Source organism: Periophthalmus magnuspinnatus, chromosome 23 (assembly GCF_009829125.3).
Source record: "Periophthalmus magnuspinnatus isolate fPerMag1 chromosome 23, fPerMag1.2.pri, whole genome shotgun sequence".
Lineage (NCBI taxonomy): Eukaryota > Metazoa > Chordata > Actinopteri > Gobiiformes > Gobiidae > Periophthalmus > Periophthalmus magnuspinnatus.
Genome location: NC_047148.1, coordinates 3,537,114 through 3,564,969, shown reverse-complemented (window position 1 = coordinate 3,564,969; position 27,856 = coordinate 3,537,114). Strand labels below are relative to the sequence as shown.

General features: G+C 38.6%; 4 protein-coding genes across 9 annotated transcripts in view; 1 reads left to right on the top strand and 3 right to left on the bottom strand.

The window, feature by feature from the left end:
- The window catches only part of LOC117391713 (dynamin-1-like protein), a 41,883-nt gene extending 30,421 nt beyond the window's left edge, over nt 1-11,462 (bottom strand). For 4 of the 5 annotated variants that reach the window (XM_055231758.1, XM_055231757.1, XM_055231759.1 and 1 more), the window contains exons 1-11: nt 11,242-11,451; nt 10,733-10,871; nt 10,442-10,485; nt 10,296-10,367; nt 9,981-10,067; nt 8,491-8,653; nt 7,214-7,334; nt 6,189-6,320; nt 5,744-5,950; nt 5,419-5,539; nt 5,146-5,301 (exon numbers count right to left, since the gene is read on the bottom strand). In XM_055231758.1, coding sequence (XP_055087733.1) covers nt 5,146-5,301; nt 5,419-5,539; nt 5,744-5,950; nt 6,189-6,320; nt 7,214-7,334; nt 8,491-8,653; nt 9,981-10,067; nt 10,296-10,367; nt 10,442-10,485; nt 10,733-10,871; nt 11,242-11,343 — 1,344 coding nt within the window. In that variant the 5' untranslated portion in view covers nt 11,344-11,451. Of the gene's footprint in view, nt 1-5,145; nt 5,302-5,418; nt 5,540-5,743; nt 5,951-6,188; nt 6,321-7,213; nt 7,335-8,490; nt 8,654-9,980; nt 10,068-10,295; nt 10,368-10,441; nt 10,486-10,732; nt 10,872-11,241 lie in introns of all 5 variants that reach the window. The other variant, XM_033989608.2, reaches the window with a different exon arrangement.
- Nucleotides 11,463-11,557: 95 nt separating this feature from the next.
- On the top strand, nt 11,558-12,722 carry stmp1 (short transmembrane mitochondrial protein 1). Its single transcript, XM_033989609.2, has 3 exons — nt 11,558-11,702; nt 11,933-11,986; nt 12,119-12,722. The coding sequence occupies exons 1-3, from the start codon at nt 11,688-11,690 to the stop codon at nt 12,191-12,193; spliced, it is 144 nt and encodes a 47-aa protein (XP_033845500.1). The 5' UTR covers nt 11,558-11,687; the 3' UTR covers nt 12,194-12,722.
- Nucleotides 12,704-13,127, bottom strand: LOC117391443 (small lysine-rich protein 1). Of its 2 annotated transcripts, none has more exons than XM_055231769.1 (2): nt 13,052-13,127; nt 12,704-12,965 (listed from the first exon to the last, which is right to left on the bottom strand). In XM_055231769.1, exons 1-2 carry the CDS (start codon nt 13,052-13,054, stop codon nt 12,708-12,710), a joined length of 261 nt encoding a protein of 86 aa, XP_055087744.1. In that variant the 5' UTR covers nt 13,055-13,127; the 3' UTR covers nt 12,704-12,707. The 2 variants fall into 2 exon arrangements, with proteins under 2 accessions (XP_055087744.1, XP_055087743.1); XM_055231768.1 differs by having other exon boundaries at nt 12,704-12,968; nt 13,052-13,100.
- Nucleotides 13,128-13,547: 420 nt separating this feature from the next.
- dhx57 (DEAH (Asp-Glu-Ala-Asp/His) box polypeptide 57) lies at nt 13,548-27,561 on the bottom strand. The gene is made up of 25 exons (XM_033989412.2): nt 27,521-27,561; nt 26,909-26,942; nt 26,629-26,815; nt 26,037-26,306; nt 25,404-25,607; nt 24,077-24,945; nt 23,823-24,007; nt 23,629-23,750; nt 22,855-23,050; nt 22,640-22,764; nt 22,428-22,561; nt 22,305-22,359; nt 22,007-22,218; nt 21,089-21,205; nt 20,583-20,679; nt 20,316-20,489; nt 19,342-19,542; nt 16,087-16,363; nt 15,712-15,807; nt 15,557-15,640; nt 15,241-15,378; nt 15,098-15,172; nt 14,462-14,596; nt 14,183-14,383; nt 13,548-14,112 (listed from the first exon to the last, which is right to left on the bottom strand). The coding sequence occupies exons 3-25, from the start codon at nt 26,811-26,813 to the stop codon at nt 13,969-13,971; spliced, it is 4,296 nt and encodes a 1,431-aa protein (XP_033845303.1). The 5' UTR covers nt 26,814-26,815; nt 26,909-26,942; nt 27,521-27,561; the 3' UTR covers nt 13,548-13,968.
- Between the last annotated feature and the right edge of the window lie 295 nt (nt 27,562-27,856).

The following is a 27,856-nucleotide window of genomic DNA, read 5'->3' as shown; positions in this document are numbered from 1 at the left end:
TTGATCCAGTGCATTGGTGATTTCTTCTGCTGCTTCAATTATTGCCATGGAAGTGGTTCTTTTTGAACTGAAGTTGTATTGATTCTCATTTATTATTTGATATTTTTCGACAAAATTTTCTAGCCAAGATATGAATTTTTTTTTCTCAAATTTTGGAGAATTGAGGCAACAGTGCAATTGGTCAATAATTTGTGAAAGTGTTTATTTCCATATTTTAGTTATATCACTTTTGCAATTTTCATTTTGTTTGGGAAACGGCCGGACTGAAGAGATAAATTACATATATGGGTTAGAGGTTTTACAATGTTATGTATGACTTCTTTGACCAATGACATGTAGATATGGGATTTCAGCAGACAACTCCGGACCAATATTTACAAAAAATATATATATATATATATTAATATATATTATATTAATTAATCCCTATTTAATTACACTATTTAGTATGTCCCAGGTTCTCTTTATATTGTTTTTATTTTCATATAGTATTCTTTTATAATATAACTGTTTGCCCGTTCTAATTATGTTTGTTAATGTTTTTTTATATGTCTTATATCTGTGCTCAGCATCTTTAGTTTTTAGCTAGATAAACAATTTATAAAGATTTTATTTGTTTGTTTTTTTGTTTGTTTTTTACAAGCATTTAATATTCCTTTGGTAAGCCAAGGGCTTTTGATGATTTGCTGTTTTTGGGATATTCTTTTTACTGGAGTAAATTATACAGAGATAGAAATATGTTCAAGAAGTTAAATACGCTCGGTCTACATTTGTTTCTGTAAAGACTGAGCTCCAGTCCTGTTCTTTTAAACTATTAAGAGCATTAATGGTCTCTTCACTTCTTAAATGTTTATAAGTCACGTTCTTGTCCTCTTTGATTTTTTTAAAATTCACAAACATAGAGATTAAAGACAAGTAAATGATCAGTGATGTCACATATTAACAAGCCACTAGTTGTTTGGTTTCCCTTAATATTAGTAAAGATGTTGTCAATTATTGTCGTACTGTGTGACGTTATTTTACTGGGTTTGGTTATTGCTGAATAGAGGGATAAACTGTACATTGTATTAGAAAAATCATCTATAGCTTTTAGTCTAGTTGGTTCAAAAGGTCGATGTTGAAGTCACCACAGATAAATAATAGCTTATGATTAACAGTAGAAAAGAATTTCTCCATCCACTCAGCAAAAGCTTCGATGTTTGAACCAGGTGAACGATACACACAACTTACAACAATATTTTTCATCTTATTATTCTGAATCTCAGTTAAACATTCCATAGTTGCTTTTATTGAAAGTGACAGATGGGTTAACAGGCTAAATGATACAGATTTATGGATGAATAAGGCAACTCTACCTCCCATTTTTCTCTATTCCTATATCTTAGTTCATAATCATCTAGACAAAACTGTATATCTCTCTCTTGGTTAAACCAGGTTTCTGTAATAGTGATGATACTTAAAGGGCGAGTAAATTGTTGCAGATACTCTTTGATAGAACTGAAATTACTATACATGCTCGTACTATTAAAATGTATTAATGACAGTTTTCCCTCCAAATTTATGTTATACACTCACCTGAAGGATTATTAGGAACACCATACTAATACGGTGTTTGACCCCCTTTCGCCTTCAGAACTGCCTTAATTCTACGTGGCATTGATTCAACAAGGTGCTGAAAGCATTCTTTAGAAATGTTGGCCCATATTGATAGGATAGCATCTTGCAGTTGAGATTTGTGGGATGCACATCCAGGGCACGAAGCTCCCGTTCCACCACATCCCAAAGATGCTCTGGGGTTGAGATCTGGTGACTGTGGGGGCCATTGTAGTACAGTGAACTCATTGTCATGTTCAAGAAACCATTTTAAAATGATTAAAGCTTTATGACATGGTGCATTATCCTGCTGGAAGTAGCCATCAGAGGATGGGTACATGGTGGTCATGAAGGGATGGACATGGTCAGAAAAGATGTTCAGGTAGCCCGTGGCATTTAAACGATGCCCAATTGGCACTAAGGGACCTAAAATGTGCCAAGAAAACATCCCCCACACCATTACACCACCACCATCAGCCAACATTTTTCCAGTCTTCAACTGTCCAATTTTTGTGAGCTCGTGCAAATTGTAGCCTCTTTTTCCTATTTGTAGTGGAGATGAATGGTACCCGGTGGGGTCTTCTGCTGTTGTAGCCCATCCGCCTCAAGGTTGTGCGTGTTGTGGCTTCACAAATGCTTTGCTGCATTCCTCGGTTGTAACGAGTGGTTATTTCAGTCAACGTTGCTCTTCTATCAGCTTGAATCACTCGGCCCATTCTCCTCTGACCTCTAGCATCAACAAGGCATTTTCGCCCACAGGACTGCCGCATACTGGATGTTTTTCCTTTTTCACACCATTCTTTGTAAACCCTAGAAATGGCTGTGCGTGAAAATCCCAGTAACTGAGCAGATTGTGAAATACTCAGACCGGCCCCGTCTGGCACGAACAACCATGCCACGCTCAAACTTGCTTAAATCACCTTTCTTTCCCATTCTGACATTCAGTTTGGAGTTCAGGAGATTGTCTTGACCAGGACCACACCCTTAAATGCATTGAAGCAACTGCCATGTGATTGGTTGATTAGATAATTGCATTAAGGAGAAATTGAACAGGTGTTCCTAATAATCATTTAGGTGAGTGTATATGTTCATTCATGTTATATTGTTCTTGAGTAAGATAATTACAGATTGTATCAAAAGTGGAGAGAAAATTGTTATCTGGGTCATTCTCAGATAGATAGGGTGTGTCAGACTCCATGTACGAGTTTCCAGATCCATTTCTTTGTGATAGAGGATTCTCCAGTCGAGTTCATTGCTGTTTGATGGTGTAGATGCATTCGTTGTAGGCCTGTTGTTCATATTGTTCATAAGGGATGTATAGAGTCACGTGTTACCTTATTTTGTCCATTGATGTCAGTTGTATTTATCCAGTTCTTTCTTTCTCACCACCAACACTTCCTCTGGGGTCCCGTTTAGTTTAATGAAGATCTTACAGTTTATTACCCAGGTGTGTTGGATCTTTTGCAGCTTTTTAGTTGTCTGGCCTTTTTTGCTATGTCTGCATTTCTTTTTATTAAGTGTTCATTTATGAAAACGTTATTTCCTTTCATTTTATGTCCTTTGTTTATCCGATTCACAAACCGCATTATCACGGCTGGTCATTTGTTCTTCTTTGAGGGCAGCGGGTGACAGGCCTCGATGTGCTCCAGGTCCAAATCTATCTCCCTGCTGTGGAGGTAAAAAGCCACCTGTTGCTCCAGCGATCGTATCTCCTCCTCACTGGGCTGCCCGCTCACCGTGCGCACGTATAAGCGCAGCTTGATTTTAATCCCAGTGATGACCATGTCGTTCATACGAGTGTATTGCTGCAGCTCGTCCACTCGCCTCTCCAAATCCTCGATTCGCCAGTCCTTTTCTTCGTTCTGGGCATGCAATTTGTTGACTAGCTCCAGCAGAGTCATAACTGACAGCAGTTATCTGCGCAGCCAGGTAATCCAGGGATGCATTTATTTCCTCGAACTCCTCTGGTGTTGGGCTTCTTTTTGGGCGCATAATGGTGAGAATTTAATCCAGTTGATGCAGTAATATTATTTAGACGTGTGCGCCAAACACGAATGAACAGTGTGATAGGAACAGGAAGCCCGCCTGCTGCTATATTATATTTTATATATATATATATATATATATATATTTTATATATATATATATATATATATATATATATATATATATATATATATATATATATATATATATACACACACACACATACATATATGTCCTTGTTCTGTACACACATGTACACACAGTCAACATTGACAAATATTATATACAAAATGTATGTACAATAAACAATAGAGAGCTAGATGGCTAGAGGGTAAACACCTATGAATAATGTGTCCTTAGGCTCTCTTTTGTTTTACTTGTATGCAAATTGCACTGTGGTGGTAAAAGGGGCTCAGCCAAACAATGACATGAATGATATTATGGATGTTAAGACCATTTTAAACCCTATCCTCATTGTGTCAGCACCACCAGCGAAGTATTGATAAACTGTGTGTGGGAGCAATGTAGATTCTGCAGTAAAAAATTTCAAAGATTAATCATATTTTTGTATTGTAAAATTATTTGTTTAGGTCGACCATAGTTGCCATAGTTTTAGATAGAGATTATGGAAAATACATGTATCCCTGAACTACAAATGTCAAGATTAATTGATTGATCTAATGTCATGCGATGATTCAGGTTTGAGGTCACAGTATGTACATTTTTTAAATCTAAAAAAAAGAATAGGCTCTGTGCACACCAGTACACTAGTCCCAAAGCTTACAGTCACTTTTATTAAAATCAGAAAAAACATAAAATAAACAACCTATTAAAATTCAAATTAAAATAAAGACCACCAAATTATTTTTTTTCAGTTTGTGGTGTTGTTTTAATATTTATTAACCCTGAAAATTAGCATTAGCATTAGCATTGAGACACAAACAGCTCTCTTTCTAAACACAGAAGTGTCCTCCAGTGAAGTATTGGTTTTATTCGTGCTGTGTTTAACATGTTGTTAGTGACGTCCACCCGCAGCTCCCTACCTGCCTCCCTGCCTTATCTTTAAATATTTATTCATTTTAGCATGAATTGGCAAAAAACCCATTGAGATCAAATTGAACAGGTAGTAGTGACGCTAACAGTGAGGTTGCCGGGCGCTGTTGTGTACAAAGCCTGTATTAAAAGCAAGCAAATAAGTCATTTTACAATACAAAAGAAAATCTAAATGTCAAGTTAAAGTTATTTCTCTCTGTTTATGTCACATTAACAAAAGTTGAAATTTTGATTTCATAAAACATGGTCACATATTAGAGGAGTGGTAATGCATTAGTCATTGTGAATGAAAGTGAATGGTTGATTTTACTGTCACTATGCTCATTGTGTTCATTTTAGCACAGTACAGCATGTTTTAGTGTTTGTATCTTCTACACAGAGACACACAGACAGTTTGTCTTCCATTGTGCGTAAATGTATGCTGGCCTATGGGACATGTTCCTGTGTCTTTTGTCCCTTATCTGGTTCCGTTCCTTCTCTTGGCCCTGTTTCTGACCCTATCCCATGTCTCACCTGAGTGCTGTAGTTGCTGCAGTGCTGAATGATCCTCTGCATCTCCTCATGCACCAGCTCCACACACCTCAGGCTGGGCTCCTCCAGACGCTTCACCTGCTTCTTCACCAGCAGCTCAAAGGACACCTCGGGCACGAACAGGGACGGACGAGGGCCCTACAACAAAGACTGTGTAACCCTGGGCAACCAACCACTAATAACAATACCAACAGGGGGCGCTGTGATGGACTATAGGAGTGACAAACTGCAGTGACACAGTGATGTAACACTCACTGTGGCGTTCCTTATGGCGGTGAGAATATCTATAGTACTGAGGCCTCCCAGAGGATCCACTGACTCCAGTGTTCTGCCAAATGTCTCATGGAAAATGTAACAGATTCTGGCTCCACCGCACCTGAAAAAGAGCAGCCGGGATATTAGCTCTGATGTGAACCCGCTGCGCTCTCTCCTGTCAGCTTTTCCTTCACACAAACTGTGCGTGCCTCAACTTTCAAGTTGGATCATATCAAATGATGAAACCAATGCAGTTGTTCTGCACACTAAAGTATGCTGTACCAACAGTACCACCAAGTGGCCACCCAGCAGTAGTACTACTTACAGCTCTGCGGTCTCTATGTACTTGGCAGTGCCCTCAATGGTGTTGCAGTATTCAGTGGCAAACTTGGTGATGAGTTGCAAAAGCGTGGCACTCTGGTCTTCTACAGGTTCTCCGTAGCTGTTGAGCAGGGACTGGTACTGCGCTGCCAATACATTGATCCGTGTCTTGAGCTCTGGGAGGCAGTCTCTGATGTGATGCATCAGTAACCTGACATAATGACAGCAAAGGGCACCAGCCGCTCAGTTTTATCAGCAACTATTTGGCAGTTTACCTTGTCATTCAATAATATAACTTCTGGCTTTAATACATAGCAACAGCTACACAACAGGAATACCAACATTTATCAGTAAGTAATATGAAGCAATAATTTAAAAAAAACTTATGACATAATAATTCAAGTTATAAGCACATATCTATAACTGAATGCAGTAGTGCAGTAGTGTACCTATTGAGGGTCCTCGCCAGGTATTTGGTTCCATTCCTTGTAGCTAAAGAGGGATATTTCTTCTGCAAAAATGCATGTTCATCTCGAATAGAATCAGCTACAGACTTCTTATTGTTGATATCCAGCTGGCTCCTGAAAGTTCAGATTAAATTAAACAAAGAGATTAACAGCAATCAGAGAAAATTAAAAGCAAATAGAGTTCACAGAGTTGATTTTGTCTTCATTATATTTTCCATTCAAGAGTTTAACACGTAATGTCATACATACATTTTTCATAAATGATAATCTCATATTGGAGATGTATTAAGCGTATTATATTAAGAGCAAATACGTCCCCCACCGAACCTGCATAAAATATGTATAAGAGAGCGCTCAGATCTCATCACCGCAGTGACATTGAGGTTTATTAAGACTTCACCACAGTGTTCTGGTGCATTCACAGTGCAAAAGGGTATTCCAGGTGAATTTTATAAACCTTTTTTTTTTTTTTTTTTTTATATAAAACTGTATAATGATTTATTATCTCAATAGTCAACAAAAAGATTACTTCTACGTCATCAAAATATTTTTTATATTATTCTTTGGCAATGAACTACTGGAAAACAACCATTTATCTCTATGCTTAGATTTCACTACCAGTGAAGAGGGGTCAATTATGACCATCCCTATGTGACTAGAGCATAAACTGCTCGTCATGACTCACGCAGTAAAAGGCAAAAAGCTCTCAACAGTTGAGAGGAACAGCTAGTTCAGACATGGGCAAACTACGACTTGGACTTATTAATACGGCCCACCGAACATGACCAAATTATGTTGAAATAGGTAAGGGTAAACCTTGTTCAAAGTTTTTGTGCTGTGTTTATTTAATTGAAATTAATCCATTTGGAAAACAATTTGTACAATGAGCCTTGCATATTCATGCTTTGCTACATATTACAGGCCAAATCTCTAATGTTTATTTTATATATATATATATATATATATATTTTATAAAATTACATGTATATATGTTGAATATTGCTTACCTGTTCACGACTCCAATAATACCAAGTTTAACTGGAATGACTCTGCCCATAAGAACATCCATAGCATCAGTACCAGCATCCATCAAGTCCAGTTTGGTCACAACAGCCAGGGTCCTCCTTCCTGAATTTGTGAAAAAATGTAAGTCAAAACTCACTAATTCTGTACTGCATTTAATTATCATGTCAATTACCTATAATAACAAAGTTTTTAAAGAAATTTTTACTTTCACTTTTTTTTGTTCTGAAGGCGATTATCTAATCAGACACCTTATAGAGCACTATACTTTAGGATGTCAAATCCAACTGAAGCTATTTGGAAATAAACCTAAAATGACTCTCTGAATTAGATTAAGCAAAAACTGTGTTCTCTAAAGATTTAGGAAACCCAGGGTATTTATAACAATAATGTATTCTACATACCCTATTGTTAATGTAATCTAGAAAACAATCTATATGTGTAGAGATTGGATTTAAACGAAAAAAAAAAATCAAATAATATTGGCAAATTCTGCCATCTTAACAGCACACGGGCAACAACCTCATAGCCATAGAATTCACATTAGCCAAAGCAATTTGGATAGATTTACTCTTTCAACTGCTGGAGCACTAATGGTGAATACATTTAAATAGTAAATGTAGTTAAACAGTAGTTTGAGTGACAGGTAGCTCCAGTTGCCTGGCAAATCCAGAATGGTATCTCTCTGTATTTTTTATACAGATCAGTCTGATCCCCACATCCTCTGCTGCGTCTTAAGCCTAGTCAAATATGATAGTACAAACAGATCAATTTTTTTTCAGTGACACATGAAATGAAGGAGCTCATTGGTCAACTCAGATTATCAGAGATGCTTCACTCATTGATTCTGCAAAAATCCATCAAAAACACGGAGATTCACCAGAATCAGGCAGAAGTATTGAAGAAGTGTGTTTTTTGAATCCCAGGCAATAACTCTAGTGGTTTATAACTTAAAACTAGTGTTGTCACAATACAAAAATAAAAAAATTGATTGTTGATACGAAGAAAAAAATCAGACTAGTTCTGAAATAAATCAAGACTGTTTTAAAACCTTTCAGGTATTGATACTTGTTCAAATGCATACCAAGTTTTATTACTAGTGTTGATTAGTGTCTGATTTTCGATTCTTCTGACAACCCTGCAACTAACATGTAAATAATAAGCTGATAACATGTAAATAATAAGCTGATAATTCATCTATAATCATATGGTAGTATATAGTGGATGTCTATACTAAATACTTTATTGAGACATTCCTTACCATCAGGATCCACCTCTCGGGCCACTTTAAGAGCCTCGGAGGTTGCCATGTCTGTGTTGGCAGCAGTGACAGCCAGGATGATGCAGTTTGGGTTGGAAATGTGCTTCAGGATTAGATCTCTTATCTGGATCTCTATGTCCTTGGGCTGGTCACCCACAGGCACCTGACAGAGAACAAAGCAATTAACAAAAAACACACAGCAGTAGGTTCGGTTTAATTCATTAAAAACTCCAGTGGGGGATTTCACACCGTAACACACTGGACCTGAGGAAAGAAACAAATGAGGTCAGAATCAAAGCCTGTACCTACAAAAACTTCACTGTTTTTGAAAGAAATAATCAAACAGAAAATACTCACATGTTTAACTTTATAATAACGAGTCTCCAAATTTGCCATATACATTTTGGAGTTATGGTCTTTTCAACAGACAACAATTCCATCTTTGTTGTTAAAATAAATGTAACCACTTAAAAACATTGAAAGAAAAATGGCCATCGTTTAATTTGGCTGACAGAAAAAAATGGTCAAACTGGTTAAGTTTGCGGATGACACCACCCTCATCGGACTCATCTAGGACGGCGATGAGTCTGCCTACAGGAAGGAGGTGGACCGGCTGGTGTCCTGGTGAAGCAGCAACAACCTGGAGCTTAACACCCAGAAGACAGTGGAAATGATCGTTGACTTCAGGAAAGTCACAGCCCCCCTGCCTCCCCTCCCCCTGACGGACTCCCCCATCACCACTGTGGACTCTTTCCGCTTCCTGGGCACCTGCATCACCCAGGATCTCAAGTGGGAGCCGACCATCAGCTCCCTCATCAAGAAAGCCCAGCACAGGATGTTCTTCCTGCGGCAGCTGAGGAAAGGCAAGCTTCCGGTCCAGATGATGGTGCAGTTTTACATGGCCATCATTGAGTCCATCCTCACCTCCTCCATCACTGTGTGGTCCACTGGGGCCACTGCCAGGGACAGACAGAGACTGCAGACTCGGGGGCAAGCAGGCCGTATAGCAGCTGACACTTCTCACCCTGGACATGGACTATTTGAGCCACTTCCCTCTGGCAGGAGGCTACGGTCCATTGGGAACAGAATCTCTCGTCATAAGAACAGTTTCTTTCCCTCTGCCGTTTGTCTCATGAACACTTTATAATATTTGCACAAAACTGGACACTTTATAATACCGGTCACTTTAATAAGTCATGTTTGCACTGTTGTTCTGATGCTGCTGTTGTATATATTTTATTAAATTTTTTAAGCATATCTTTTTAACTTTCTGCATGCCCTTATTTGTATTTGTATTTATTCAGTGTGTTTTATGTTGCACTTTATCACAGGAGTAAGTACCTAGTTTGTGAACTGTGTTCACAGACGATGGCAATAAAAGTCTTCAGAATCAGAATCAGATCTAAATTTTCCTGTTAATCGGGTGAATCTATACTCCAAAAGTTAATGTTGTTTGCTCATCTTAATTCCACTTTCTTTGTGTGTGTTACCTTTGTGATTCCCGGCAAATCCACCAGTGTGAGGTTGACAACGTGAGGGGAAAAAATCTTCAGATGAATGGGCTCATCACTGATCCCCTGCAAAGGCGCGCACACACACACACACACACAAGCATTTTGTGTAGTCTATAGTATTTCTATGCATTTCCAGGATTATGCTAATAGGACAGTTTCTCAGTGTATTGTTGAATTCCATGCATATGTCTTGGCACAATTATAAACATTTTGGGGATAATACAAGATCAATGTTACACTGTGTGTAAGTAATGTGTGTATGTCCTGGCATATGAATTGTTCACCCCTTACCTTATTATTTCCGGACACACGCTCGGTTTCATTCTCAATTTCTTGTCGGATTTCATCAAAATCTGTGAAAATCTGAAACAGAGCAGAACAAAGATTTGAAAACACTCAAACAAAAGAAGTGGACAAAAGGCAAATACTGTATGTACTTGATTTTTTGTGTGCAGGAACTTGCCCCACTCTTCACCTCTGCCTGTTGAATAGAAAGAAAATGATTTAGACTTACACAAGCAAATCTTCTTTTTTTTTTTTTTGGGTGAGAAACAATAAATATGTGAAATTACACACATTGACTACAATTTGAAGGTCCAAGCCTAAAAAAATTAAGGTTATCTCGTGAAGTGCATTAGGTTTGTGTTTAATATGCTGCAGTCAGAATGTACAATGAACATGGCTAGCCCTATAGAAGTGTCATCCACATGTTGGTACAAAATTATTACCATCATCACTTTTCTGAGCATCTCCAGGATCCACGTGAACCAGCTGCAGGATGAGAGGTCGCCTGGTTACGACCCCAGTCCCACGAGGAAGAAGGTCCCTCCCCACAAGGCTCTCCAGCACAGAGCTCTTTCCACTGCTCTAGGGAAGCAAAATGCACACTCATTTCATTTATGTGTCCTGCCAAAAGGTCCAGAGCAACAGTGGTGTGACAATATGCAGATAAAGTACAGAGACACTGGCCTGGACAAGCAAATACAGAATGGGTAGTTCTTAAAATAGGAAGTGAATGGGGTTGATTAAAATAGATTGAACTACCATCGCCAATGCAAACCATGAGGCATGCAGCAATGCAGTGAATTACATGGGCTAACTAGATGCACTGTATGACTATATGCATGACAAACTCTAAATCAACACATTATTTCTAATATTAGGTGATATAAAAATGCAAGGTTAGGAGATTAGCATAGCAGCTGTATCACAAATTGGAAATAATGACAGCTCTTACCTGGGTGCCTACTACTGCTATCTGCGGCAGTTGTATAATGTCGGCGCCCACGGTGTTGAACACATCTTGAAGCTTATTAATAACAGGGATTAGTGCCTCCATGATAATAGTTTAAATTTAACGATTAACCCTGCAATTTTTGTGATGGAGCCAAAGTCATTCAATGTCCCGACACCACCATTCCAACAACACCCACCGGTGGATGATGGAAAATTCACAACGGAGGGAGTTGTAGTTTAATTTCAATTCTGCGCAATGCTTTTATGACACAAATGAACTACAACTAATAAGATCGCGATGCTTTCTATTAAATCGCGCGCATGCGTACATACTATAGTGACGAAAGGTTAGCAATTTTTAGATGGTTCTTTTTCTATAACACATAAAGAACTTTTTATTTTTATTCAGCACTCCGATTTTGGTGGTGGCACTTTTGTTATTTCAACATGTTGCAATTTCTGGTAAGTTTGAATGACTGTTACTACTAGTGTAAAATGTATGAAATATGCTGATTTCTTGTGTTAGCATGCGAAAACATTCACGTTAGTAGCTAAACTAATAACTGAACTAGCAAACCCTACTAACCCATTATTACCACAATTAACTTCATTGACACATATATAATTAAACATAACTTGATTACAATACAAGACATCAATCATCTTAATTGTTCCTTTTTTTCTAATTACAGGCTGGCTTCACCATTGGGAATGTTGTAGGGATGTACCTTGCTCAAAACTATGATGTAGGTAGCTGCTATTTCTATTTCCTAATATAATCAGCTGTCCAATGGTATTATTTTATGTCCCATTGAAATTACTGGGTTTTCTGTTGACAAAATGTATAAATTGTCCATGGTTCTTTTCATGTGTTGTAGGTTGTCAACATTGCCAAGAAAATTGACGAATTTAAAAAAGATGTCGAGGCCAAGAAGAAACCACCCTCAGGCTGAGAGATGTCGGACCACAATCCAAAGACTTTATTTATTGTACAGGGTTAAGTTTTTGATGAGTGTAACGATTGATTTATAAAAGAAAATATGTAAGAATTTACTGCGTGGAGGTGTTAATGGCAAGTTAATTTTTAATAGTATGGATACAACTGGAGGCATAGACCATGATTAGAATTATAAGTTCATGTTCAGTTTTATGGCATTGCAGGTTGGCATCTTGGATGCTACAGTGTCCAGTTGGCATCCTTGTACCCCATTTATTTATGGTGCACAATAATGTTTTTATAAGAGTATTTCAAGGCTTGCCAACAAGAATTTGCCAACTGTTACATGCATAAAAAGAACTATAGATCAGTCTTACAATAAAGTTGCTGACGTATAAAAGTTCCCACTTTATGCCTTACAATTTTCAAAAAGTAACTCAATACCAGTCTAATGTCATCCATGACAGCAAATTGGTCCAGTGCAATTACTAAATTACTTTTTTTATGTACATCTCACTGACAATAAAATCCTACTTTGTATTGTTTTTGCCCTTTGTCTTCTTTCTTGATTTGGATTTGTTTGACCATCCAAAGCCCCTGAACTCTAGACAATGTGCTGCATTGTGGGAAATGTAGAAGAGGTTCTCCATGGCTGCAGTACTGAGGAGGTCCACCTCAGGGTTTGGGATTTTGGCACTCGCAGACTTCTTTTTTGTTTTGTTATGAGCCTGGCTCTGTCCAGACTTCTTGGTAGGCTGAGAACTGTGGGACCTAGTTTTCCTAAAAGTCTGCTTTGAGATATTTAAGAAAAGGTTTTAGTTATAGTTCATCATTTAATTTATAATACAAAATCAGATCAGATATGACAACTTACCATTATCAAAAACAACTTGAATGCACCAGGTTAGACTAAATTCCCAGTCTGCAGAGCATAATGAAAAATGAAAATGAGTCCAAAGAAGCAATTAAATGGAATTATACTTGCAAGTCATCTCACCAGTTCTTGAGTTGGCACCGTGGGTTGGCAAGATAATGGCTTTCAATGAGATAGTGATACCACATTTGTTTTGGTCTGTTGTCTTAGAGACAGTGCAGTGACTGAAAGGGGCCGTCCTGAACCAGAAGCCTGTAAAGCCTTTTGTTTTACCTCATGTGAACTTTCCATAAACACAACAGTGAAAACACTATGTAAATTAAAGATTACAAATACTAAATCACATTATACTAATTTATATTACTTTATTGAATGTATCATGCAAAGGTAATTTATGACAGACGATCTCTCAGTCTTCCAAAGGCCCTGTTTTCACATTGTGAAGGTTTTGCTTGACATCATTAATACTGAAGTGCGTTCAGAAAATGTAAAAACACTGATTGCAGACGTCTTTATTAGTAAATGCATGATTGACAAATCTAAATAGTAATATTAAATATCACAAATCCAATATGGACACAAAAGTACCGTTGTGTGAAAAACACAACCCAAAGGTAAACAGTAAATGTGATTTTTCTTAAAGCTCACAGCCACCTCAATACTGTCTGTACAGTAGATGAGACATTATATTTAGAGAGAAGTGCATTACTTTGTGGTTCACTGCATAGATTATTTCAAGGCAATTAAGCATTGAAGTCTTGTTTAGTAGTAAATATAGTAAATATATTTTGTGTAAACCTTGATTGTGGCAGAGATACATAATCACATGATCCTTACATAATACATTGAGGCCCATGTGTTGCACTACTGCAGTAGCACACTGTAAGTGTGTGTACTGTGAGCCCTTGGAGATGCAGTTACTGTGTAGAAATAAGGTGGACAATCATACGGATGATACGAGAGCCGCGAGGACAACTGCACAGGTCCATGATGGGGTTCTTGATCTTATCCTCCAGCAGTTGGTCCAGCTCCCAGCGCAGCTCCTTAACCAGCTCAGCCACCTGAGCACAACAACAGCACAGTGCAGTCATAAACCACATTAAAGGGACACACAGAGAGGACAACGCATACCTGATGAGAGGCAGCAGCAAATCGAATCCAGCCATCATCAAGGGAAATGAGAAACTCTCCTTTGTGCAACTCCACAGTGACCTGTCCCCCTCCAAACAACACCAGCGGGTAAACGGACACCATGCTGCAGTCCCTGATGAACACACGACTTGTTTTCACTTTCTCATGGTACACAAGGTATGGGCTAGTGTAGTGGCGAACCTGAAACATAAAACAAAGCTAGAACCCTTTTGCTAAAAAGAGATAGAGATATTACATACGTTCTTGACCTGTACTTACAGTGTAGTTGACAGAGGACGGGTGCACATTCACATATCCATCGTTCTTGGTCAGAAAACGAAGTTCATTTGCTTTTGGTTGCATCTTCATGGCCCCTTTGCTCGTCATTTTGTAATTTCCTTGAGGAGACCGCACCTGCCATGTGATAGCACAACATTCTATCTGGATTATCTCTCTAGTTTAAAAAGGAGCTGGAGAATAGGTCAGAATTGTATGGCACTTCTGTTTAACTGTCAAAATGCAGATATGCAAACGCATATATGTAAATATGTAATTACTGAGCCTACACACATGAAACAAAAACTGTTTCAAAAGTTTCATCGTCATCTCTGGTCAGTATAAATAAACAAACAAAAAAAAAAAACTTTAGAAAGTGGTGCTATTACTCAACCCCAAAGACACGATTGTTGTCAGTTGAAAGAACTTAAAGCCATAAAATTAAAATGCCAAATTTGTGGAGCTAATACCCAATTATAATGATAATAAAAAAGGTTCAACATTTGTGGACCATAACTTTAGGTAGTGCTGTTATGTTTGAAAGAAATTTTCATACTACAGTGAACCTCTGCATCACAATATGTTACTGTTACATTACATTACAACAGACAAAATGAGAGATTGAGCTGTGGGGTGTACCTGTACAACATTGGGGTAGAGGGCAGCACAGAGCATAGCAGACATGAGTTTGATGTTATCAGAGTTTAAGTTGGCCTGGAAAAATGATATTTGGTTAATCCATGGGGTTGTTTTACAGTTAATTGTCTTTGGCAAAAACTTACCTCAGGACCAGTGGACTCCAGGACTCCATCTGTCCCTTTGTAGCTCATACGCTCTATTGTCCTGGCCCTGAGTCCTTCTTTTATAAAGCCAATATCTGACAGCAGCTCAGCAAATTGTCTCTTTAGACTGGCAATTTCCTATTAAAAAAACAAACAAATAAAATAAACAAAAAACTGTGGAATAGATCCACAAGTGTAGCACAACTCAACTGTGCCTTATCTGGGCCTAAGTGAAAACTGCTATAGCTGAATGTTTGGGAACAGGGTTGCATAATTGTTCAGAACAAATGAATTTGTTCAGATAGCACTGACTGACCTGTAAGCCTCGCCAAGACAGGAAGTTCTCTCTGCAATAAGCAAAGCCAGTCTGGTTTCCATTCTTTGCAGCCAAACACCAACCCTGAAAAAAATTAAGAATTTCAATATTGTGTTTGTGGAGATAATTAGTGACGTAACATTTCAGTTTGGTACCTTGTATGCCTGTAATAAAGCTAGATGGTCGCTGTTAGCCAGAGCAAAAAACATTTTTTTTTCATTGGCTTCCTCACGCTTATCCCATGGAGACACCTACAAATTACAGTGTGATATTGTTTAGTTTGATCTGCTGATAGAGAGGCATAAATATAGCCAGCCTCATATTATAACTGCACAAGTAATCTTTTGGCTAGTTTTTTGGATTCTACCCTCCAGACCTTGCTACGTCTGTAGGTGTCATTAACTTTTACAGGCAAGAAAACACATACCCCTCCAATCACCTTATTGTCTTAACGTACTTAAATCATTAAACAAATTATGCTATGCAATTATTCTATGAGGCCAGGAATAAGCAGAGTTAAACATTCTTACAAATGGTGATTTGAAAGCCAAACTTGCTGCAATGGTGAGTGCTGGGTCCAAGCAGCGAAATATAGCTCCAAACAGCATGAGTTTTCCAATGCGCACATCCACCGGCAGGCAAGCCAGGTGGTAGCCCAGTGGGGTGAGCCTCTCATCTGCTGTCAGAGCCCCCAGGTCCTGCAGTCTCTGTTTGGCTGCGTCTAAACTCCCCATAACCGGAGGTTCAATAAGTCGACTGAATACTGACTCCAATGTCTGCTCAGCAAACACATCCAGCACCTTGATTCTGTTACAGCAGTGAGGGAAAAGTCAATAGAAAAAAAACAACAATGTGGCCCTTCACTAGACATAATGGAAAAGTCATATACTGTAATCATAAGTATTTTTCACTGGACTTGAGTGAGTACATAAAGGGAAAATTCAATAGGTTGTATTTATGTTCTAAATGATGATGCTGTATTCTCAGATGAGAGATTGACTCTTTTTGAATGAAATATCCAAAATAGAAATCCACAAACATTAAAACCTTACGATTATTTGGTAGGGCTAAGGTCCACAAGCCTGAAATATTAATCTCAAAGGTTCAAAGTCTTTTCAACTGAAAACAATCATGCCTTCAAAGTTGAATAATGGGGCTACTTTCTGAGACCATTATGTTATATACTGACACAGAAGATAAACTTTGTGCCTGTTTCTGTTTCATGTGGCTAGGCTCAGTAAGTAGATATTACCCATAAACTAGGTCAACAAATCTGCAATCAGATTAAAGTTTAACTTGAGTAACAAAGATTCAGACAGAGCAGTGCCTCCAGTTAGCATCATCCGTCAGAGAATATTGATGACATCAGCAGCAAAGTATCAATTGAAAAAAGACCCTTCACTAGGCATAATACTGGAATAATCATACACAATAACTGTAAATATTTTCCAGTGCTATCCTTTAGTGACTACTGTATTTCCCAGACTATAAGTTGCACTTTTTTTCATAGTTTGGCCGGAGGTGCGACTTAAACTCAGATGCAACTTGTATGTGAAATGATTAAAATATATAATTTCATATCATCATTATTGTTGTTACACTGACTTCATTTTTGTCACACTGACCCCTAAATGAAAATTGTCTTCCGCTACATCTGATGACAGCCACACAGAAAAGGAAGTGGCATTTCAGGGTTGTTCAGAAGTGACACTAAATTTGTTAGTTAATCAGATAACTAAAGCATAAAAAAGAAACTATTAATATCTTATGTTAACATAACAGACACATATTCTGTTCACTGTCTGCGCTTCATGTATATATAATATAAATGTGTTAGGTTAGTGTGCTGCACTACTATTCAGCCTATTGTTCTCTATTTTGTCATTATTATAACTTGCCTTTAAAGATAAAATGTCTGCTCTTGGTCTCGGATTTTGTAAAATAAATTTCCCCAAAAAATGCGACTTATACCGGTAATCCATTTTTTTTTCTTCATTATTATGCATTTTTTCCGCTGCTGCAACTTACAGTGAGGCAAATAAGTATTTGGACACCCTGTGATTTTGCAGGTTCTCCCACTTAGAAATCATGGAGAGGTCTGAAATTTTCATCTTAGGTGCATGTCCACTGTGAGACATAATCTAAAAAAAAAAATAAATCTGGAAATCACATTTTATGATTTTTTTAAATAATTTATTTGTGTGTTACTGCTGCAAATAAGTATTTGAACACCTGAGAAAATCTGTTTTAATATTTGGTACAGTAGCCTTTGTTTGCAATTACAGAGGTCAAACGTTTCCTGTAGTTTTTCACCAGGTTTGCACACACTGCAGGAGGGATTTTGGCCCACTCCTCCACACAGATCTTCTCTAGATCAGTCAGGTTTCTGAGCTGTCACTGAGAAACACGGAGTTTGAGCTCTCTACAAAGATTTTCTATTGGGTTTAGGTCTGGAGACTGGCTAGGCCCCTCCAGAACCTTGATATGCTTCTTACGGAGCCACTCCTTGGTTATCCTGGCTGTGTGCTTCGGGTCGTTGTCATGTTGGAAGACCCAGCCATGACCCATCTTCAATGCTCTAACTGAGGGAAGGAGGTAGTTCCCCAAAATCTCGCAATACATAGCCCGGTCATCCTTTCCTTAATACAGTGAAGTCGTCCTGTCCCATGTGCAGAAAAACACCCCTAAAGCATGATGCTACCACCCACATGCTTCACAGTAGGGATGATGTTCTTTGGATGGTACTCATCATTCTTCTTCTTCCAAACACGGAAACAGTGGAATTAAGACCAAAAAGTTCTATTTTGGTCTCATCTGACCACATGACTTTCTCCCATGACTCCTCTGGATCAACCAAATGGTCATTGGCAAACTCAAGACGGATCTGGACATGTGCTGGTTTAAGCAGAGGAACCTTCCGTGCCATGCGTGATCTTAAATCATGACGTCTTAGTGTATTACTAACAGTAACCTTGGAAACGGTGGTCCCAACTTTTTTCAGGTCATTGACCAGCTCCTCCTGTGTAGTTCTGGGTTGATTCCTCACCTTTCTTAGGATCACTGAAACCCCACGAGGTGAGATCTTGCATGAAGCCCCAGTCTGAGGGAGATTGACATGTCATGTTTAGCTTCTTCTATTTTCTAATAATTGCTCCAACAGTGGATCTTTTTTCAACAAGCTCCTTTGCAATTGCCCCGTAGCCCTTTCCAGCCTTGTGGAGGTCTACAATTTTGTCTTGTGCATTTTGACAGTTCTTTGGTCTTGGCCATGTTAGTAGTTGGAGTCCTACTGTTTGTATGGGGTGGACAGGTGTCTTTATGCAGCTAACGCTAACAGGTGCTTCTAATTTCGGATAATAAGTGGAGTGGAGGTGGACTTTTTAAAGGTGGACTAACAGGTCTTTGAGGGTCAGAATTCTAGCTGATAGACAGGTGTTGAAATACTTATTTGCAGCAGTAACATACAAATTAATAATTAAAAAAAAATCATACAATGTGATTTCCAGATTTTGTTTTTTAGATTATGTCTCTCACAGTGGACATGTACCTAAGATAAAAATTTCAGACCCCTCCATGTTTTCTAAGTGTGAGAACTTGCAAAATCACAGGATGTTCAAATACTTATTTGCCTCACTGTATACTCCAGAGAGAAGTATAGTCCGGAAAATACAGTACATAAAAGCAGACAGATTGTTGTACAGCTTGTTTTTAAGGCTATGGGAGGTCACCATGTCTCCTCTATTATTGGGAAATACTGAGTACATAAAGCAGACAGATGGGTGTACCGGAGGCAGAGCTGCTCCAGTGGGACTCTCTGGATCTCTGGTAGCTGCTGCTCAGACAGATGATGCTGGAAACAGTGGCTGGTGAAGAGGTGGAAGCACACGCCCGAAGCCACACGTCCTGCTCGGCCTTTCCTCTGCAGAGCATTGGCTCTGGACACCCACGAGTCCTCCAGGCTCTCCATACTTTTGGCGGCATCGTACCTGTAAATAAAACACACACATATGAGATGAGATTGTTAAATATGCCTATCAGCTTTAAGCTGTGTTATAATGTTACCTCCTCAAAAACATACCGGGAGTTGTTTTGATTCATTCACACATGCTTGAGTTATCCTTTATTATTAATCTGTCTACATCTCCAAAGCTCAAAATACTCAGTTCCACCTTGTGATATCATATAGTGGTCATTTTCAAGTTACCAGCTACCTTTTACCTTTAGCTCAGTAGAGACTGGCAATTCCATGGCTAAAGTCATCCAAATGATTCTAGTGAAGGTGTATAGAGTTTAAATACACAGTGGAGCACTTCCTGTATTACCACAAGGTAGAACAGAGTATTTTCTATTTGAGAGAAGAACTCAGATATATGCAGGGATTGTGTTAAACATGTGTGAATGAAAAGAAAACATACACTCCAGGTATGTTTGAAATAGCATTAAAACCGATCCGAAATAGTGTAATATGGGCCCTTTAAAGGTGCACTGTATAACTTTTCTGGTGGTGCACCACCTGCTTGTCTCCATGGAGAAGTTATGCCTAAAATGTTCCACATGATGAAAAACTTCTCTATCTCATGGAAAAAGCAGTTGAAGTTACATGTCAAAACATGCAGAGAGACAACCCCACTCTAGCATTAACCCATAAGTAATTAAATACATGAAAGTAACAACATTTTAATGTCATGCTGGAGAACATCCCATGCAAAGCAATAACATCTCTGTGGATGTTGTTACTATAATACTTTATTGGCAGTACCTTTTCTCCTTCATCTTTCCAGAGTCAATCACATATACCACGTCATCAATGGTTACGGAGGTTTCAGCGATGTTTGTGGAGATGATAATCTTTGTGATACCAGTGGGAGGTCGGCTAAAAACTGCCTGCTGCTCCTCATTGGACAAAGTGGAGTGCAACGGATACACAACACACCTGATTGCAAAAGAAGCATAATTTTTCAGTCTCATTTTATTTTTTGAATGTTTAAGTTTTGTTTTTATCTTTTGAAAAAAAAAAATCATATACCTTTTCGCGCCACGGTTGTTAAACATCCGATTTGACTGAAGCTGTTCATAGAGCATTTTGATCTCTGCGAGGCCTGGCATAAAGACCAACACTGCACCTGGAAAGGTTAAGCAAATATTCTGTAAATCTGGTTTGGTCCAGTGAACAAAATAATAATACAAGTGTTATATATTAAATGTATTATATAGCACTTTTCCAATTTCAAGATTTTACATCAAGGAATCACTCACTCATTCAAACAGACATTCATGCACTAGCATATGCAGACACTGGGGGTGAGGGGTGTTAAGTGTTTTGCCCAAGGACACAATGACAGCATTCATCTGTGGGGGCTAGAATCACACCAAACTGAGAGTCAGTGGATCTGACCGCTCAACTAATGATGTTTAACGTTGAGAGCAGAATTCGAAGTGCTAACTTTCGGATCAGTGGACAAATCTTCTACGAACCAAGCTTGTCGCATATAAGCCTTAAGTTAAATTCACATATCTGCATTGTCATCATACCAGTGGGGTAGTTGTGTTTTCCATCCACAATCCATTCTAAGAGGTTTTCTACCAGGTCCATGTTGATTTTATCCAAGTCCATAGCAGCGATCGTCTTCAAAACAGACTTTTTGGTATCTGCAGTGATATAATACTTGTAGTTTATAAAATACTAGGGCTGTCACGATACATTTTGAAGCAATATATTGCTACAAAGATATACTGCGATAGATGATAATATTGAAAAGTACTTTAAGTCACTGACACAATAAAAATGTAAGATAATCGCACTAAACCATTTTTGAATACAGTATCATTCAAAAGGCCTGAGCTGCAACAAATAAATAGCAGAATCAACCAATTAGCCATAGACGTTAGCTGCTCAACACTCTACAACTCAAATGTTATTGTTTTAGTATAAAAGTAAAAGTATAAAAAATCTCCCCACTTTTTCAAAGAAAATGTACGCATGATAAATATTGAGCCCCAAAATATATTGTTCCAGCTTTCATATACTGAATGATAAGTCGATGCAGTAATTATTGTGACAGGCCTATAAAATACATTAATACAAATTGTCACTGCGTACATTTACATGGCCTATAAAAATTTGAAAATTAGAAGAATTAGTCAATAGATTAGGGCATGTAAACACATAACAAAAATCCAAAGAAATCTCAGCAAAAACACCTGGGGAGACATATAAGTTAATTAGTGAATTTGTACAGTAAAAATTGTATTTAGAAGACAAAACAATACAATAAATTTTTGAAATAACTTTCCTATTATAAACATCTTTCCTGCTGAGAACAATCAGAAAAAAATCAGATTATTCATAGACACTTACAAATGATACATTATTTTTTCTCCAGAAATCAGATAATGATCAGATTTTGTAAACATAGCCACTGTTACCCAGAGATAATACAGGAGTTTCACCTTTGTATCTCATTGTCAGATCTTGAAAGCCGAGCTGTTGGTCTGGGATAGTGTCTTTGACAAAGTCTTTTTTACAGAAGGACATGAAATTCCACATGTCTTCACTTAGATCCTCCACTAAATCTCGTGAGTCTTTCCATCCTCGTCCACCGGCACTAGATGCATTCTGTTTGCCTGAACGCATAAAAGGGCTCCCATCTTCAATGACATAGCTGGAAAGATGAGTCAGCAGCACAACAAACAATGACTCATTTTGTTTGGTAGTAATTAAGGTGGAAATGATGACTTGTATAATCACCCTGTTTTTTCAATGGCATCTTCCAAAAAAAACTGTTCAACTGGATAAGTGCGACCTGGGGACAAAAGAGTCAGTTTTGTGAGGTTGTCGTCTAGTCCATGACCTCCTATCTGAATTTAATACCTGGTATATGGACAGTGGGGCAGTTGTAGAAATATTCAGAGAAGAGACTGGCATTAAGAGTGGCACTCATTAAAATTATCTTTAGGTCTGGCCTCTGAACGATCAAGTCTTTGAGCACCAAAAGCAGAAAGTCACTAAACAGGAAACAAAAAATAAAATTATTAGTATACATAGTTGTCAACATTTCACAGAACCATGTAAATCCGTGTTACCTTTCCTCAGTTCTTTCATGCACCTCATCCACTATCACGTGTGTGACCCCTTTGAGATCTGCCTCTCCTTCCAATCTCCTCAGTAACACACCAGTAGTGCAGTACAGGAGTCTAGTGGAGGATGACTTAAATTGGAAAAAAGAAATGAGTAAAAAACAATTACATAATGTTTTTTACGGGATTTACAGGAGAATCCTCAGATCAGATAAACATACTCGAACACTCTCAAGGCGGATCTGGTAACCAACTGATTTGCCCAGGGACTCAGCCCGCTCCTGAGCCACTCTCTGTGCCACTGAAATGGCTGAGATTCTGCGTGGTTGGGTGCAGATGATGTTGGCGACCTGGTCTGCCGGACCTCTTAAAGAGGCGTCCAGGATAAACTGGGGGATCTGGGTGGTCTTACCACACCTGCAAAGGTTAACAACTTCAAAGCAGACTTATTATGCAGAATCCACTTTTGAACTACCAACTTGTGGTTGTTTGCGATCTCATTTACCCTCTCAAAATTGTTGTCTTTAATCGCTTATTTTCAAGACACCATAGTGCCGATTGATCCCCATTTTCACCTCCACCAGCATACGCCCACTCCTCTCTACTTACTTGGTTCTTCAACTTAGTTTTCTTAATTGATGATGCGTGCAGGATTCAACAGCGTCGTGTAGTCATTTTTGTAGAAATGAAAAAAATTCTATTACTCGCTATTGTGATGTGCAGCTATCCATAGGAGGAGCCGACAGCTACATGGCTGTTGTTGTGATGATGTTTATGGCGACGTCGGCTCCCATTGGGCACCGCTGGTTTCTAATTCAGAAGTCAGATGACTTGTTTCTTTTACTATGTCGTTTTAGATGAATATTACATTTTAAATATGTCATAGATTATAACTATATAGCAAACACAAGCACAATAGCTTTTATTTAGTAGCAGAAGATATATGTGGAGAGAAGCTCTAAAAAGTTCTAAAAGATTTTTGTGGGTGAACCCACCCAGTCATTCCACTGACCACCAACACCTGACATCCTTCAAGCTGAGCGAGGATCGTGTCTTTTTCCTGCCATGCGGGAAGATTGCTTCTCTGCTCCAGGATCGATCTGAATCTTCTGGAGCTCTGAAATAAACAGATGTGCACAATCACATAAAGTCTGGCCTTTTAAATACATTTTCATAAAATCCTCCTCACCGTTTTTTTCTGATAATCCTTACACAGCCTGCCATTTTCTTGCAGAAGATTGTCTATTTTCAGGTTGCGCTTGTTTACAATTTTCTTCCTCAAACTGACATAGCTCTCATTTTCCACCGGTACAGCCTGTTCTTCTTCCTCCTCATCCCTCTCATCATGCTCCTCAGTGTCTCCTGTATCTTTATCTAAAAACATAAGTAAATATTTCAGAATAGAGCTTTTTACATTGTCACAACACATTATTTTGAACTAACATGGATCCATGGTTTGGTAGTTGTTAGGTGGTCCCACTCTCTTGTTGCTAGGACTACTGCTCCTACTTTCCTCAGATCCGTTGCTTTTCACACTTTTGCTCTTTGCCACAGACAGACAGGGTGGAGTGGCAGGCAAAACAGGGGGTGGGGTGCTGTATTTGTGATGATTAACTGCAAGTAACTCCTTCATTGTATCTTCATCTTCACACAAAGTTATTAAAGTGTAAACTACAGGCTCACTACTCTTTGCAGCAGAAAGCGCCTCTCCGTAGATCCGCTCTGTAACACTAAGTCTCCCTGCTGCCTCCACAGACTCATCATTGGTGCTAAAGGCGACTATTGGAGCCTGAAAAGGGTATCGATTTCCTTTGGGGAAGCGGATTTCCAGTTCATACTCAGGGGCAGAAAAGCTGGTTATCCCAGATTGGCTTGGACTAGTCTTTTTCGAGGCACCATCTTCAAAAGGGTCTTTGGTAGGAAGTTGGTGTTTGAATCTGCATTTTGCCCCGAAGCGACAGCCTTGTCCTTTTAAGAAAAATCTGCAGATGTCACGAATATGAACTTTTTCACCATTTTGTTTTTTCTCAGCTTTGTGTGATAAAAATGACAAATCAAGGGATACTGTCCAAACTGCATTGGCAATTCGCTCATTGAATCGCTCTCCGTAAATGGCAGTTAGAGCAAGAGCCTCCTCCTGCCTCTGGCTCAGACATTCGTCCATTGGCACGTTGTCCAGGTCATCGGGGCACATTGCTTTCTGCCCATAACGCTCGCTGAAAACCTGCTGAAGAAGGTGTTCTAAAGTGGATCCAAATTCTCCATCACGTGTCTCCAGGGCCTTTTTGCTGCGTTCCCGGTCAAACCCATACCTATAAAAAAATTTACATGTCAAGATCTGTAAAATTGTGGCCAGTCACGTTAAGTACTATATCGACTTTTCCTCCAATCATTTTTGGGGCACAATATTTGTTGTTGTTGTCTACTTTTTTTAGCCTTTTGCACTAGTGGGGGATTTTTTTTTTTTTTTTAGTAGAATGAGCATTTGAGCTTTTGAGGATTAAATAAGTCACTTCTATGACAAATTATAGATACTATCTATTTAAGTGTGTCTATCTCCTGGTGGTGCAGCTCATGTTTTTAATTATATTATTCATTTAGAAAAAGGTTTACAAGGGTTTTCCTGTTTTATGATTGTGTTAGTAGCCTGGAGTAGATTCAATATTATTGTTTATCCTGATATTTTCTGTACCATTATATTGTACTCCTAAATATGTTATTATGACAGGCCTATAAAAAAGACACAATTTTTTTTAATAATGACACTCACCTGCTGAGTTTCCCAATGGCAAATAAGGATATGACAGGTTCAGGTGGTGGTTTCTCCTCATCAGACAGGGAGTTGTAGTCAAGTGTTTCTGCCCTATCCACAGGCTCATCCTGAGTTGCCCAAAACTGACCCTCCTCCCGATGGTCCAGCTCATCATACTCTTCCTCCTCCTCTTCATCACCAGAATAATCTGAATTACACTCACTGTAAAAAAAAACAAAAAAAAAACAACATCTTTTATTACTTAAATGATCTCCTAAATGCTAAATGTAAGATTTTTTTTCCTTCCGTGAAAGTATTCAAGATGTCCCACATTTCAACTAAAGCGCTGCCACAACTTATGTAATTGTGATTGAATATTGAAGCATTAAATGACAATGTTTGTGAAAAATATTGTAATAATTGTTACCTGCACCCTAAACAGACATTAGCAAATGTCATGTGCCTAGAAATATGTGCATGTGCAACCATAAAGGTAAACACATTCATAGTATATTTTCTGTGAATGTTTCAGCAACCTTCAAGAGGTTAGTAATTTGAGTTAAAAAATGTATTTTATTTAACTGGCAATGTTGTTACAAAATTAAAGTAAAGTAGAAATATAAAAAATAAAATTATCAGATTTTCACTCACTCAAATGGCTCAAAGTCTTGAGTCTGGAGTTCCCGCAGCAGCTCCTTCAGTTGTTCCTGGTTTTCATTTGTCATAAAGATCCTCTGAAGCGGCATACTGCTCCCCTCAGACTTAATGCCATCACTCGGCTTCAGGCTCAGTTTGTCTCTTGCCAGAGATCTGGGCAATGCTTTCCCTGAAGTGTTTCTAAAGTCCCTGTCATCTCTTCCTCCTCTTCCTTGCGCTCCATCCCAGAGCTTTCGGTGTCCTCTGACAGGTTTAGGTCTGTGACTAAAGCAATGAGGGAAACATGCTCTCAATAAATAATAATCTCTCAATAAATAGTTACAAATTATTTCTGCGGTTTAGAATGTATAAGCACAGCTTTATAAACTGTCAGTAGGTCAGTGTTTCTAATATTACATGTTAACAGTAAAGGTTTGGAGACATTTATGTCCTGTCTCTATATTAGAAATAAGACAGCTTACAAGTTGCATCTGAAGAAAATGCAGAAAAGAAACTGAACTAATGAAAACAATATACACTTAAATCATATTAAACAATTCAAACAATCCTCAGTTTACTACTGCAATAGTGTTTCCATATAAAGTACCTGCTAGTACGCGATGGTCCAAAGTCAAGGCTGAAATCATCTCCATCATCCCAGTCACTGGCTCTCCCTTTGCGGCTCCCTCCTCCACCACCTGAGCCTCCTCCTCTGCCTCCTCCACCACCTCTCGGCTTGTTAAATCTCCCACCTCCCCTGTTTGGCTTTCCTCCCCTTCTCCTGGTACTCATACCTTTGTTAACAACATAAATATAGCATATGATGTAGCTTTTAATATACAAGAACTATCTGCCAGTTAAATTAACACAAGGATAACACATCTTACCGACAATCAACGACTTGTCATACCAGTAAACAACCTGTGAAGAAAAATGTATGCAGAGAAGTTGGATAGCAGATTTCAAATAGCCATGCTCCAGAAAAGGTGAAAACAGGACAGAAATCCCCGGTCCATCTCTAGTGCAGTGCTGCTCAGTGGCTCACACAGTCTATGGTCGCTCATAGCTGTGGGCATGGTCGTGTGTGAGCGATGGTGGCAGGCTGACGGATAAAGACGGGCTGGTGGCTACAATTATGCAACCAGACTGCACACTAAGCAAGCACTTTAGTTCACGCGTGGCTGGATCTTGAAAGACTGGAGCTTACACAAAGTACCACATCAGTACCATCACCAGCCTGTTATACAAGACCGCATGTGGCCACGATAATGCGTGTGTTTACTGGTGCCGAATGAAGGTCTGAAACTAGTAAAGTGGTTAGCTTTTAATGCTAACCGCTAGCAAGCTCTCTTCACTTTTGTTTTAAGAGGCTATGCAGTAATATGATGGGGTTGTGAAGCTAAAAAGGAAAAGCAAAAGTGACATTAAAAGGCAGAATTTGATCTAAGCATAATGATATACTTAGATACTGTTAAAAACTTTACAAATTATGAACTAACCTGACAGTGCTGCTCAGATGACCACCACCGGTAACACGCATCGTTCTGATTGGTCAAAAAACTCAAAGTTCGAAGTTTCTGTTCCGGGTAAGCCCATATTTTGATAAGTTTTTTTCATGGCGTAGGTTTATGGTTTAATGTATCATAGTACTATTTGGAATAACACATGCATAAGTAATATATTTTCAGGTCTAATAAAAGCTTGTTGTGTAGGAAAGAAACAAAAGAATAGCCAGTGTTACCATGGAAACAACGTAAGCGTCCAATTGTCACCGCACAAGATAGTACCCACTGTTTGCTAAAGCAGGGATACGTTTAATAAAGCAAAGAGGTTGG

Coding starts and splice junctions, on each gene's coding strand:
- stmp1 (XM_033989609.2), top strand. Junction 11,987..12,118: donor ACCTTGCTCAAAACTATGAT/GTAGGTAGCTGC, acceptor CATGTGTTGTAG/GTTGTCAACATTGCCAAGAA.
- dhx57 (XM_033989412.2), bottom strand. CDS start 26,813: ATGAGTACCAGGAGAAGGGGAGGAAAGCCAAACAGGGGAGGTGGGAGA. Junction 15,641..15,711: donor CTTTATTACAGGCATACAAG/GTACCAAACTGA, acceptor AATTTTTTTCAG/GGTTGGTGTTTGGCTGCAAA. Junction 14,597..15,097: donor TCTACCCCAATGTTGTACAG/GTACACCCCACA, acceptor ATCACATGGCAG/GTGCGGTCTCCTCAAGGAAA.